This window comes from Haliotis rubra, unplaced genomic scaffold, assembly GCF_003918875.1.
Source record: "Haliotis rubra isolate DU_JTF1 unplaced genomic scaffold, ASM391887v1 Scf374, whole genome shotgun sequence".
In the NCBI taxonomy this organism is placed as follows: domain Eukaryota; kingdom Metazoa; phylum Mollusca; class Gastropoda; order Lepetellida; family Haliotidae; genus Haliotis; species Haliotis rubra.
This window is the reverse complement of record NW_025767051.1, coordinates 836,941-851,986: the sequence shown is the minus strand read 5'-3', so window position 1 is coordinate 851,986 and position 15,046 is coordinate 836,941. Positions and strand designations below refer to the sequence as shown.

Sequence of the window (15,046 nt, the reverse complement as noted above, 5' to 3'; positions counted from 1 at the left end):
ACGAAAAGCTTAGCCCCGCTGGATGTATTAAGCTGCTTGCTGTCTTACACGAGAATCAGCCTGAGTGAGTGAGTGAGTGAGTGGGTGGGTGGTTGAGAAATCGCTGAATCTGCAAGTCATGCGGGCTTGGTACCGATGGTTAAAGCGTTCGCTCGTAACGCACTTGGTACTGTGTATTTTATGTGATTTATCAATTGTATAATATCTGTATTATCCCGGGGCGGTGGGGTAGCCTGATGGTTAAAGCGTTCGCTCGTCACGCCGAAGACCCGGGTTCGATTCTCCACATGGGTACAATGTGTGAAGCTCATTTCTGGTGTCCCCCGCCGTGATATTGCTGGAATATTGCTAAAAGCGGCGTAAAACCAAACTCACTCACTCACTCGCTTAGTTCAACCCATACTATCATATGGTGCGGCAATATGGGATACCAGGCAGTTTGGTTGTATCAATTCTGTCCAGAATCGGGCATTTAGATTCTTTAAGTTGTAGGAAGTAAAACCCCAATTTGGCCGTACGTGGAGAGATGGGTTGGGCACTGCCTTTTACAAATCAAAAGATTGGCATTTTATCATATTCTTGAGTAAGCTAATAAACTTGGAATAAACCAGATTACCAAGTCTGATCTTTAGATGGTCAAATCAGTACCCAAAGTCCTGGAATAGTACTGTTTATAAATTTATTGATAATCTGAATTTACCATTCGATCTCCATGATATCTCAAGAGCTGATTTGTATCATATTAAAGTCTGGACTAAGTCTCTTGATAGTCAATCCTGGTACAACGATCTGTATAACGACCGTGGTCAACTTAAAGGGAAATCAATGACGAACTTATCGGTTATTTAAGAAACTATTAAAGCCAGAACGGTATGTCACCTCACTGTTAACAAGATCCCAACGTAGTGTACTGAGTCAGCTTCGCTGTGGCACTTTGCCTCTTGAGATAGAACTAGGCAGGTATTCCCACCCGAAAACACCTTTACAAGACAGGATCTGTAAATTTTGTTGCAGCAAATCTGTTGAAGATGAGTTACACTTTCTCGCCAAGTGCGACTTTTATTCTGATATCAGATACAATTTATGGCAGGATATCTCCCGTATTAACCCTCTATTTTCACAAATGTCTTCAAAGAATCAGTCTATGTTCTTATTACGTAATAAAAGATTTGTGAAGCCTCTTGCCGCATTAATATCACAAATGTATAATAGACGAAAACACGCGTTTTAGTCCAAGACAATGATTATCGTAATGTATATTATATTTTAACGTTTTAGTCTTGTCTTAATAATTATCACATTTGTATGTGGTTTTAAAGTTGTTATCATGTCTCATGGGACGAAGGGCCGGGTGGTCAGCATATTTTACTGTGTATTTTGTGTGATTTTAACAAGTCAATTGTATACCACATTACACGTTAATAAAGTGTTTTCTGCTTCCTCCTCTTTCTTCTATAATGGGGCGGTGGGGTAGCCTAGTGGTTAAAGCGTTGGCTCGTCACGCCGAAGACCCGGGTTCGAATCCCCACATGGGTACAATGTGTGAAGCCCATTTCTGGTGTCCCCCGCCGTGATGTTGCTGGAATATTGCTAAAAGCGGCGTAAAACCAAACTCAGTCAGTCAGTCAGTTCTTCTATAATGTGTCTCCATGCTTACCTGCGGCATGGTATCTCAGTGGGCTAGCACTATAAAACCAGCTTCAGTCTGGGCTAATACAAGCAGCCACACATACACACGCATGCATGTCGTCATATGAGCAAAATCTTCTCAAGCACGACGTTAAACCCCATTTCTCCTCACCTCACTTTGACAAATAGAAAACTATTGAATGCAATATACCTTTTATAAATCCATTTAACGCAGTTCTCAGTAGATGTGGAATATCAGTTTGGGTTTTTATGTAGGTCACAGTCTGCCCCGTCAGCACGTCCTTGTCAGCGTATTCCGTCGACATATCCTGCGACCATGAACACTGCAGACCTACTTTTGGTACACCTTCTGAAGAACTGCATTTACCCAGGTATACCATGAGTGTATTAGTGAACATGAACAGTCGTATAAATAACAGAAACAACAAAACCCTTTCAACATCCAGAAATCTGCTAAAAGAAGAACCGATTACACACTTTTAACCATATCAGGCCAGACAATCCAGTGATTGACAACATTCGCTACGAGAGACGTGTTTATGAGCTTAATGGTTTCAAAGTCTCATTTTCAGTAACACGTGCATCTGAAATACTGTCCGTGCCAGTATGTTTAAAATAATGCGTCTCTCGCGCACCAAGTTACACACAAATGTCAAAGGTGTCTCTATTTAGCAAAATATATATCTTTGCCTATGATATCTTCCTTTAATTGAAATTTCGTATTGCCTTAGCGATGTTCAGGTGCAGTTCACACCAACTGAATATAGAAGCTGGTAGATATATAAAGAAACCAAAAAATTCAAGATTGCGTGAAATGTGTTCCTGTAACTATGTAGAAAATGAGTACCACTTTTTACTGATTTGTACTGCCTATGATGATCTACGTAAACGTTTTATCCCTGTCGATGTTTTCACCCCTCCAACATTGTGTAAATTTAATCGACTGATGAGTAATGCTACTCCTCTGGTTTTAAGAAATCTTGCCTTGTTTATCTTCTATGCTAACAATCGTCGTCGCTGCAGCTTGAAGGCTGCCAATGTATAACGTTGTACCATGGGCCGATGGCCTACATTCACATGAATAAAGACTAAAGACTAAAAAAAAAAGGATGCGATGATGTCTCATGTACAGTCAAACCTCAAAACGTGATGATTTTGCCACAATCATCTTCAACTCAACTGGTTCCTAAATAACGGGTCCTAACGGTGCCCCGGACGGGGTAGGATAGATGCACTTTCTCGCCAACCTCTGGTTCCATCACTATGTTATAGGGGCGGTGGGGTAGCCCAGTGGTTAAAGCGTTCGCTCGTCGCGCCGAAGACCTAGGTTCGATTCCCCACATGGGTATAATGTGTGAAGCCCATTTCTGGTATCCCCCGCCGTGATATTGCTGGAATATTGCTACACCATAACCATACTCACCCACGCACTATGTCACAGAGATTCATAAACACATGCTTGTGATGCAGGCTTTAGCAGAGATTTCTCATGGATGTGGAACGGGTTTTGACACCATGAATCTGGACGATACCGGTCCAATAGGAATCATCTCGATTAACCAGTGTCTGGATTAACACATGCCACCTACATACAGTACATACAGACAGACAGACAGACAGACAGACAGACACACACACACACACACACACACACACATACATACATACATACATACATACATACATACATACATACATACATACATACATACATACATACATACATACATACATACATGAATATATGAATTTACATCATGCTTATAAACACAACATTTTCTTAATTGTAGGATATGATGATATTGATATAGCGGGAGGCCAATATCCAGCCCTATTCATCATAAATTGATGTTTACAATAAGGAAACACCGAAGGGTGTTATTTTTATTGTAAAGCACTCATATATATAGTGACTTATTTCTATAGATGTCTATCACGAAGTAGCTATATAAATACAGTGTTTCAGTCACTCACTCACTCACTCATCATACAGTGTGATGCAACTATTTGACTTCAGAATAGTCTTTTGGCCGCCCCTTTAAGTGAGTGAGTGAGTATCGTTTCACGATGCTTTCAGCAATAATCCAGCAATATCACGGCAGGGGACACCAGAAATGGGCTTCACATATATGGGGAATCGAATGACAAGCGGACGCATTAACCATCGTGATGCCCTTTAAGGTATACGGGGTCGCCTGTTAACAGTTAATTGAAGAAGGCATTGCGACGATCTGTGGCGCTAAAGAAGTAGTTCCGGCTAGGTGGCTTTATTTGATCATCGGACAAGACTTCTGAATTGATAACGCTACGTTAAATGACAACAACTCTTCCTTCCCCCATCTCAGATATGCTTCTCCATTGTGAAAACTTAATACAACAACGAAATGATTTCTTTCCATACATAATTGAAAAACTTGATGTTGAAGCTTACGTAATATACTACCCATCAAAAGTTTTATATATAAAAGTTTTTCAATAATGTGATATTTTACGATCAGTGATAGCAAAACAAAGTTGTATCAATCATGAATAATATCCTAGGGTTAGAAATGATCAGTGCAAAGTCACAGCACAGGTCTGGGAACCCAAATTATGTACAATTCACATCTCTGATTATATAGTCTAACCATTATAATGCGATTTTGAAAAGTCCTAAATATCCGTACATATGTCTCTAAACATGTTGTAATAATATGATGTTTTTGTTTGTAACATTCGGTAACTACTGGAGGAAATAAACTCTCTCTCTCTCTCTCTCTCTCTCTCTCTCTCTCTCTCTCTGAACCCGCGTCTTTGGCCCCGCTCTCGAACGCTTTAACTCCTCTCAGCCCCGTACAATTACAATACAGTAATACAGTATGACCCCATGAATCTGGACGATACCGGTCCAATAGGAATCATCTCGATTAACCAGTGTCTGGATTAACATGCCACCTACTTTCCCGCCATGTTCGGTTAGTGGAATTTCAAAGGTATGTTTACTGCGTATCTCAGTCCCATCACTTCTGTCAGGTCCACCAAATAGATCAACCAGTGAGGTAGGTCATCATAACATCGTGGATTTTAGGAATACACATTGTACCCACGTGGGGAATCGAATCCGCGTCTTTGGCGTGACGAGCGAACGCTTTAACCACTAAGCCACCCCACCGCCCCTCGTGACCAAGACTGACTGGGTGACGGCGCTTTCAACGGACTGTATTCCAGTTACATCACGGCATATTAATGTGTAAGGAAATCTGGAAGTGATGCAGATTGTAGATAGTTATCATTTGGGTCGAACCTACGAACACGGGCGTGGTGCTAACAAACCCAGAAACGTAATCAAGACGAAGCGGGATTCGAACTCACAATCATAGCTCACAGAATACCCAAGGTATCTTAAACAATATAGCAAGTCTTCTAATGAATTTCTTTCATCTGAAAACTCTGATGCTGTATATAACTTATGTCTATGTTAATATAAAGTCCAACAGCTAAGAGAAACTTAATCAATTACTTCACTGGCATGCGTGCATAATGCAACCAAAAATTGTTTGTATTATGGGCCTATGGCATTTTTACTGAATATACTGTTTATATGTATGTCTGTCAGAATATCAGAGTGATGCAACAGTATAGCGCTACTCAACCAAGAGATCCTTTTCCTTATTTCGGCCAGGGGCGGTGGGGTAGCCTAGTGGTTAAAGCGTTGGCTCGTCACGCCGAAGACCCGGGTTCGATTCCCCACATGGGCACAATGTGTTAAGCCCATTTCTGGTGTCCCCCGCCGTGATATTGCTGGAATATTGCTAAAAGCGGCGTAAAACTAAACTCAGTCAGTCAGTATTTCGGCCATGTCTGGACACAGCATCTAAGCATTTCTAAGCATCTGGTTATGATCTCTAGTTTGCTAAGACCAAGCGTCACTCCGGGATGTCCTCCCACATTTAGCAGACACGCTGTGTTCTTACATTTCATTCAATGCGGCATTAACCCTGCAAACCCACTTGGTTTCAGTTCACAGTGTCCAATCGTAAATGTTAGATCATTAAGATTACCCATGCAGCATCAGAAATCCCGCCGTCAGTATCAGATGATGAAGATGCCATCAACCCACAATATCAACAGTTTTACTACGCAGTATGATATCAACATTGAAATATATGTGAAGGTTATATATCACACCACTTTGTCAAATCCCTGTTAATTAATAATTTGTGTAAACAAAATACCCATCGGCTCGAGCGGATGAACTTGCATTATAGTCAGCTTTCTACATCCGCCAGCGGAGGAAGAGGCACTCATCTCTTCCGTGGCGGCTGGCAACGATGTCTGCTGCACCAGCGCGAATTGTGTCTTGCAACAACACCGACGTCAGAAGGAGATTTTCCGATACGAAATCTAATAAAATCTATTAGTTATTAATATCGCGACCAACAGCAAGGAATTGTTGAAAATTCAAGGGGTAGCCCAGTGGTTAAAGCTTTCGCTCGTCACACCGGAAGCTGGGATTCGATTCTCATCCTGATGTCAATATTTTAAGCGTCTTGTTTGAGTCTTCAAGTACGTAATAGATGATATTCAGTTTATCAGACCAAGCAAAAATAGTTCACACATGGGTTCTCCAGAAATTGTGCCTGACACAAGTTTATGGATAACATCTTCTTGTCTATTGTATAGATCGACGTTTCGGTGTACATTTCCGCTTGACAACGGTCTAGGAATTTACACCAAAACAACGTTTTATTTAATAAACAAGAATTTGTTATCCATAAAATTGTAATCTTCCTTACTGACTCACCAATTTCTGGAATGACGATGAAAGTATTATGTGTTATGCTTGTTTTAAGGATACGCAAGCCTTCATAAAAATCCGAAAAAATAATATGTTGTTTTTTTCCCATTTCATAAAAATGATACTGAAATACCACCCACAGATATCAGACTGATAAATATATGGAATCACACATGTCAAGGTATGGATTATTCATCAGGTACCCATAAGAAAACCAGGCTAATATTTTATCATCACTTTATCTCCTATTGATTCAAATCACACTAATAGCTGACTGCACAAATCCTGTACATGAGTTTTACTATTAATTTTAGCCCAATTTATTTCACTTTCGGAACGCTTTAAACCAAATGCCATCTGCAATGACGCTGCATCGTCCTATGCCGTTGTTTGGTTGCGCCAGGATCCGCTTATCGGGTGTTTGAGTTTCATAGTCCACCCCATTACGATGCTTTCTTTGTGGGTTAATAGAAACGTTTTCGATTGTTGGAATATTCTCCCGCACGATGCTTGCGCCGAAGAAGCGTTTTTCTTCGTTTTAGTGAGTGAGTGAGTGAGTGAGTATAGTTTTACGCCGCTTTTAGCAATATTCCAGCAACATCACGATGGGGGACACCAGAAATGAGCTTCACACATTGTACCCATGTGGGGAATCGAACACGGGTCTTCGGCGTGACGTGCGAATGCTTTAACCACTTGGCTACCCGCCGATCCTTTCTTTGTTTTATCAATGGATGGACTGTATTGTACACGCTGTCAGTACACACGTATATGCTTCATGTGTGTAGGAATAATATTTCCCATACGACACGTAGATACGCATGTGCATGCTTGCGTGCGTGCGTGCGTGCGTGCGTACGTACGTTCGTTGTTTGCACGTTGCACTCAGCAACTGTCCTGCTGTATGACAGCGGCATATAAGTATTCGAGCCTGGACTAGACAGTCCAGTGATTGATATAAGGAGTTGCAATTCATACGTAGTCGGGTTGACGTACATCAGCGAGCCTGGCTAGCTATTCTCGAAGCGTTCGTAGCCGTACGAACTCCCTAAGCCCATTCTTAACACATTGGCTACGATCATAGTTAAGAATTCTTAGAGCTAGAAACGTTTCGAGAATAAGGGCCTTGGCCACTAAGTCGCCTTAAAGCTCGAATATTGCGAAGTGCTCCGTAAAACTACGTCGTAAATACATCATATTTTTAACTCTTTGTTCTTATCACTACATCCGACTACCAAAAAATAATGTACATTGGTGACTGTCGAAACCGGCAAAAACTACTGGTTCACAAAGAGCGCCGAACTTCAAATAAAACAAGAAAAAATTGTGTCCAGGGACACGGATGCCCCCGCTGACATTCATAAGACATATAAAGATCAATAATTGAACAAAATTCACGAACAAGTTCAATAAACATCTATGCAACTAAGACATGCACACCTTTCGAGTCTCAATGAAACACTCGTATAAGCTTAATCAATTCTGTTGAGCAGTTATTGTGGAGAAATGGATAGACTTAATCCCCTATTTCACTATCATCAGAGAGAAATTCAGGAAAATTTATCTAAGATCAAAATTCTCTAAACATACAAAAAATTATAAAATACGAAAACAAAATATGAGATGCACACCTTTAGAGTCTCTATAAAAGACATATGTAAGCTAAATGAGTTTTGTGCAGTGGTTTTGAGGAGAAGTGGATAAAGTACACCCCCTGTTGTATGGGACGAACTGGATGAATAGAGCCAATTCAAGTTCAAACATCTGTAGAAGTGACAAAATTAAGAAATTGGATGAACAAGGTATGAGACGCACACCTTTAGAGTCCCAATGAAACACACATAGAAGGCCAATTCTGTTGAGCAGCTTTTGTGGAGAAGTTGATAGACTTCATGCCCCATAACACTATATTCAGAGAGAAATTCAACGTTGAGTGAGTGACTATTTAATACAACAGATCATAGGGTCCATATTAAAGAAGATCCATCTGCATGTTGGTTGCCGTTGAGTGACAAACAAGAGCTTTAACCACGCGGCTAGCCCATCACCGCGGTTAACGGTCTTTCTTTAAGTAGCCATGATGCATTGTCTAATGTAATGCAGCTTTAAACAGTAAGCGCTGCGCACAAGTGAAAATGCTTTACGCCGTTTTTAACTATACTCATGGCGGGGGACATTAGCAATATTTGTTTAAGACATCCAGAGTGTCCAGCGAAAAACAAAGTGAAAAGAAACTTGAATCTTGTGTCATTTTCTGGAACAAATATTTGTATATGGTGTCATGGCAGTTCACATCACTGCACTGCATCATATAATTAATGCCCTCTTCTGAGTTCAATCCCTTCCATTCCCTAGGGAAAATACCTTCCAGTCCAACCTGCTAATTGCTGAATGAAATGCGCAAGGTTTCGCTGCAATGAGAAATTATAGATCATGTTTGAGTTGGTTTATTCTGTTCGCCTCATTAGTATTTACTTCATGTTTTCGTAAAATGTTTATTTTCAGTCATACCCTAATATTTTCCGTATACAAGTTGTAATTTCTTTAATGGTTTTCCATGTTGCCTGTGACTATTAATAGAATTATTTTCCAAGCTCTGACACAACAGGGAATTCCCCTAGTCGGGTGACATCATATATAATCATTGACTGCTGCTCATGGATTAAGTTGTGAAGCGGTCTTGACAATCGGTTGTTCTGTGAGTACTTTTAAAGGTTCATACTCATACCTTGACATAGAGATATACTATTTTGATTGATCTTGTGCAGCATGAATGTGAGACCTGATTGTGTCTAAAATGTTTGTGTTGGGCATTAACTGCACTGTGCGATGTACAAGTGTTAGAGAAACAAGGAAATATTTTAAACTGAAACTGGGCCAGCCAAAGCATTGATAGATAACGCAGAATCGTTTGTGTATGGATGACACATGTTTTATGTATCGTGAGTCTCTTTTTTCCGCATGAAACAGAAACACAAATAACAAACACTGACTTAATTGGAAAAAAGCTAGTCCTGGTATACGAAATCCAGTGCTTCTGTAGCCCATAACAGTTTCAATATTGTTTTATGCTACGATTCATGCAACACATAGAGAGTGTGACATCTTCCTCTCGGTGTATTGTGTTCTGTGTATATTTAATCATCCCGAAGCCGCTTAAAGCATCCATTATCTTTCGTTATTCCATTTCATAATCAGTATAAAGTTGACATGGGCGACATTTTCCACCGGAAACAATAGTGTAACAGATATTTTGCGTATTTCCTTGTTTCTGTCACATTAGCTATGGAAACCAGATATTAGATGTGAATATATGTAACTTATCTGCCTTTTCAAATCGCCACCATTGCCACCCGCAAGTTTCGATGAAGCGAAACTCACCACGTTCGATAGAAACCATGACTTCGAGTTAAAGAGGGTCCAGGTTTGGGAATCTATGGTGGTTTGTTGTTTAACGCCGCACCTAGCAATTTTCAAGCTATGTGGCGGCGGTCTGATAATAATCGAGTCTGGACCAAACAATCCAGTGATCAACAGCAAGAGCATCGATCTATATAACTGAGACACGACGATGTGTCAACCACAGGGGCGTGTCACGCTTAGAAACAGCGTTAGAAAGACATATAGGTATATAGACCCTACCCTAGTACTATATAAAAGGAAAGGGATGTAACGACGGAACCACCCCCTCCTCAATCCAAGTTAGATTTCACCACGTAAACTATTTTTAAGGTCCCGTCGAGGCCTACGGATCAAAAGCGAGATGATTTCCCTACAAAATGAGCTATAAATGGTCACAATCGGATCATTATTTCAAAAGTTATACGCCACGACTCACCGAAAACAGCTACCTCCGCAATTCCAAGCCAAAATCATGGATCACCCAAGACAGCGAAAACTCACCTTTTAAATTCGTTTATTAATTCCAGCCACGTTGACAGCACCTATGTAGGGCTAGATTCGATCGGCAGCGCCATTCCACGGGTCTAAAAACTTATTGAGAAATATGACACTATACGACTGGACCCAGCAAACATCAAAACAAAACGAAAGTGACAATGTATGTAGTGATGTTGGTTTAACATCCTGGTGGAGCCACATATGAACAATGTGCATTAGGAAGAGTTAGCATTCGGACGTCGCCCATTGGACATGGGAAATTCCAGTTACACCAGCGGGAAGAAGGGGGTTGGGGGTCGGCTGGGGGAGAGGGATACAGTTTTTCGAGAAGGGGAAGAAAATGTGGTGTTAGATCGTGTTCTACTGACTGTCGGGAATATCCCGTTTGCTGTGACAATATTCACTTCCTTAATTTATTTCATGGCATTCAAGGGGCGAGGAAATTGAAAATCATGTATTGAAACACAATCTGGGCGATAACACGACTAAGGGCGTTTTTCCTTCCGGGAGCAGTGATAACCTTGATTGTCAATGAAATGTCACTGTCAAATTGTCGATTTCTATAACTTATATGGACCATAACCTAGTTATATTACTTTTTCCTTTCATCCGTTGAATTAAACCAAAAGTTACAAATAAATGAAAAATCAAACAAAGAAATATCATATACATCTAAATTTACTTATATTTTATACAGATGGAACAATTGTTTCTCAATCCAAGTCCTTCCAGAAAAATGAAATGTCTTACCACAAATACTCGATATTTTATACACATTCTAATCAATAACATTTTTTCACATTTTCAGATAGGTTTGTAACGTTTTAATAAGGTTAGGCGAAGATTGATCAACTTAAATTGCCATCAGAGGTCACCATGAGATCAAGGCCATCCACACCGTGTACACCTTTATCTCTCTCCACGGAAAACCCCCTGACCAGGAGGTCACGCAGCACCGACCCCACTTCCCCTTACACCACGGAGGAATATAAATACAGGAAAACGCGCCACCATTTCCAGCGCCTTATAAGCGAGAATACATCATGTGTCATCAAGTGTGTGGTAGTTATCTCCCTTGGGCTTAACATCGTCGCGATCCCTGCTTTGGTCGGCGTGGTGTTTGGGCCTGTCATGCATTGGTCTTGCAATCTGAAAGATAAGCTGTCAAACAACGTATGCCTACCCTGTGGAGAGGATGGAGTACCCGGGGTGGATACAAAGCGCACAGAGAGCGGATACTGCTGCGTTGAGGCTTCCAACCCAGATCTGCAAGCTCTTCTTGAGAAGAAACTTGTGAGTTATGTCCCTTTGTTCACAATAACCAGTCTGGTCACTTGATTATTTTGTAAGGCCAGTTTCGTATTCTTACATGAGAGCACGAGGTTATATTTGTTGACGCATAGTTGACGGAAATCCAGTGTAAAAGTTCTGTGCAGAACCAATGGACTGACAATGAACCAGTTTAAATGCAACGTACCGAGGCCTGGACAGGCCGTGTCATTATAATACAATACAATACAAAATTTGGGTGAAATGATCACGACAAACGTCGAGACAAAGCACAAGTTTGAATAAGGGTTTAATTACCCAGCTATGTGACGGTAAATAATCAAATCTGGACCAGACAAAACCTTTGATTGATATCATGAGCATGGCCCTACGTAGTTGGGTTACGATGACATGTGTCAACCAAGTCAGCGAGCACACCACCCGACCCCATTAGTAGCCACTTACGAGAGGCATGGGTGGCTGAAGATCAGTTTTAACCCGGATCTTCACGGGTGCTTTCCACTGTGGCCTGGTTAGTCCTTTGTCATTGTACATGGACTGCGAGAATATGTGTTACTGGTCATAAAACATGTTTATACCGGACAAACTGCTTAAAGGCAGACTGACCCCGGGTTAATCGGCAGTCCCGGCAAATTATACATATTCATTTTTTTATTCCACAGATTCGGACCTCTCCTGTTCTGGGCAATCGTCGCAAATGTGAACCAGGTAACTATTGCGCGTAATACCATCCAAACATAGCTAAAACATTACGATGTACATATAGACGCCCCTCATGTCAGTTATTTTACTCATGTGTATATAGGAAGGGGGTCAGCGATCAAGTGCGTGGGTAGCAGACATATGCTCCACAGATTGTACCCATGTGATGTATCGAACCCGCGGGTTTTGCGTTGTGAGTAGCGAACGCTTTATCCACTGGGCTACCCAACCGCCGTATACAATATGAACCCCAAATGCATCTTTTGCTTTGAACATATCATCTGGCATTACAATATTGTTCCAGATGGATCCGGACAGAGGAGGACTAAAAGCCGGAAACCACTGAGGCCCCTTACCCTGGCCAGGCTTATCCTGGATGTTAAGGCGACCAAACACGGTGAGTGAGTGAGTGAGAAGATGCGGTGCAGGTGATGCAGATCATGTTCCCTTGCGTTCTTAATGGCACATTATCCGTGAAGGTCCGGGTTAGAATTGGTCTTCAGTGACCCATGCTTGTCGTAAGACGCGACTAAGGCGATCGGGTGGTCAGACTCGTTGACACATGTCATCGGTTCCCAGTTGTGTAGATCGATGGGTATGCTGCATGTTGATCACTGGATTGTCTGGTCCAGACTAGAATATGTACAGACCGCCTCTATGTAGCTGGGATATTGCTGGCTGTGGCATTAAACAAGCAAACAAAATACGATACGGGAGGAAAACCCGAAATGATGCAGGTGCCAGAAATTTACCATTTTGGTGAAGCCCACAAGCAAGCGTATACTACTGACAAACTTAAAATACAATTGATTCGAACCACGATCGTAGATTTTTGCCTGTCCAAGGGACGCAACTCTGCACAGCAATCGGGATTATATAACTCAAAATATCGCCTTTCTTTTGTTTTCAGACAGGGAGTTCAGATGGTTAGGGGATGATCCACATGGCCTCGCTTTCGTTCAAGGCGATCTGTCATTCGACGGGGGGTCGTTTCAAGTGCTGAAAGGTGGAATATTCCGAATCCGGAGTCATCTCAGTTTTGACACATATTTCAACAAGTTACCCCGCGCAGCTGATCATATACAGAATCACGATGTCTTGAAGAAGATGCATGGTGGATACGATACTTTAATGACGGAGAAAGTGACTATAAAAAACCGGACGTACTTGTCGTCTGACATTGACCTTACTATTAAACTGCGCGCCAACGACAGCGTGTGTGTAAACGTGAACACTTTCTCGCTGCTGTACAATCTTCCATTAGCGAATACTTTTGAGATTGAGAGAATATCGTCTTGAGAATGCTGACAGGAATGCTGGAATGTGTGCGCGTATGTGCGTGTGCGTGTGCATGGTGGGATGAGTATAGGCTTAATAGTAGAAGTATGCCACACTGTGAATGAATGGGGTGAGGTGTGGCGGGGTAATTTATCCAAGCACAAACCGGCAGGAACTTAATCGACCTCGCCAATTGTTAGATTGAAATGCTGGATGTCTTGTAAAAAAACGGGTTGTGAACAAAATACGGAAATTACCGATATTTTGCGAATGCAAATCGATGGAAGGGAGATAACTCTAAATCTGTTTCTGTTGTCAGCAAAATGTAGCGATGGCTACAAAAAGATTTGTACCCGTGCTTCAAACAATTCAAAATTAACATTAAGGTGTTCGGTACGATATATACGTTGTTCACTGGTCCCTTGGGGCCCATTGGTTGATGTACCCTCGATGTTTGTTTATGTTCCCTGAGCCCGAAGCGGCGAAGGTGAGGGCGAGGGGAACATAAACAAACATCGAGGGTACATCAACCCATGCACCCCTCGTGACCAGTGAACAACTTATATTGTTATACATACTGGCGCTCGCATGTACATGTTCAACTTCTAAAACGTGAAAATGTAAAATGGGCCGGTGGCCCCATTACAAGTTATAAACTCATTCATTCATTCACTCAAGCTCACTCCAACAAAGATTCCAATGTTTATGCATATATTTCTCTAAAGTAACTTGCCATTCAGTAGCATAGTGATGACGACGTCAGTGCGTGTTTGTCCTTTTCGTTTCAATTCTTAAAAGAAAAAGTGTGAAAATTCTCTCTCTCGCTGAACCAGCGAACGAATTGGTTGAATATGATTCCAACAAGGAGGTCTCAATAAGTAATCCAAATAGTTTGAAATCATTCCCTTTTGTGTTTCTTTTTATAAAATTGAAAGAATAAACGAAATGTCTTGCTTGTTGGTTCACCTGTAATAAAATGTGTTACTTAAAAAGATCTTTGAATCCCAATCTCTACTAGGTGTTTGTCACCAGCATGTAAATATCTATGTCGCTGATTTTGTTTGGGTGACGAACAAATTGACACTGGCAAAATGTTACGCTCCTGACGTCACTGCCGTTTTTTTGTTTTTTTTGTAAAGATGCAAGTCATCTGTTCATGTCACAATAGTTGTTTTACGTGCGTTGCTATGATCTTCCGGGTTAAATTTGTGGAGGGGAAGGGGCAGCTTTTGATTGGGTAGCGAATGGGGATTGGGTAGCGAATGGGGATGGGCTCATTTGCTGTACATATATACGTTCTATCGTTAAATGTCATAAATAGTTTATTTTATTTTGAAAATCTTCCCGGCAAAAGAAAGAATACACCAATAATGTTTGTTTGATGACTTAAATTGTAAAGTCTGAAATCGTTTTTATATGATACGGGTGCGAGTGAGTTTAGTTTTACAC

At 41.2% G+C, this 15,046-nt stretch overlaps 1 protein-coding gene across 1 annotated transcript; it reads left to right on the top strand.

The window, feature by feature from the left end:
* The first annotated feature begins 9,042 nt into the window (after window positions 1–9,042).
* On the top strand, window positions 9,043–13,903 carry LOC124286065. Its single transcript, XM_046722388.1, has 5 exons — window positions 9,043–9,125; window positions 11,136–11,620; window positions 12,280–12,325; window positions 12,624–12,716; window positions 13,230–13,903. Exons 2-5 carry the CDS (start codon window positions 11,204–11,206, stop codon window positions 13,616–13,618), a joined length of 945 nt encoding a protein of 314 aa, XP_046578344.1. The 5' UTR covers window positions 9,043–9,125; window positions 11,136–11,203; the 3' UTR covers window positions 13,619–13,903.
* The last annotated feature ends 1,143 nt before the right edge of the window (window positions 13,904–15,046 follow it).

Excerpts from the sequence above, each read along its gene's own strand:
- LOC124286065 (XM_046722388.1), top strand. The coding sequence starts at position 11,204 with ATGAGATCAAGGCCATCCACACCGTGTACACCTTTATCTCTCTCCACG. Across the intron at positions 11,621-12,279 it reads CTCTTCTTGAGAAGAAACTT|ATTCGGACCTCTCCTGTTCT; the intron begins GTGAGTTATGTC and ends TTTATTCCACAG. Across the intron at positions 12,717-13,229 it reads TGTTAAGGCGACCAAACACG|ACAGGGAGTTCAGATGGTTA; the intron begins GTGAGTGAGTGA and ends TTTTGTTTTCAG.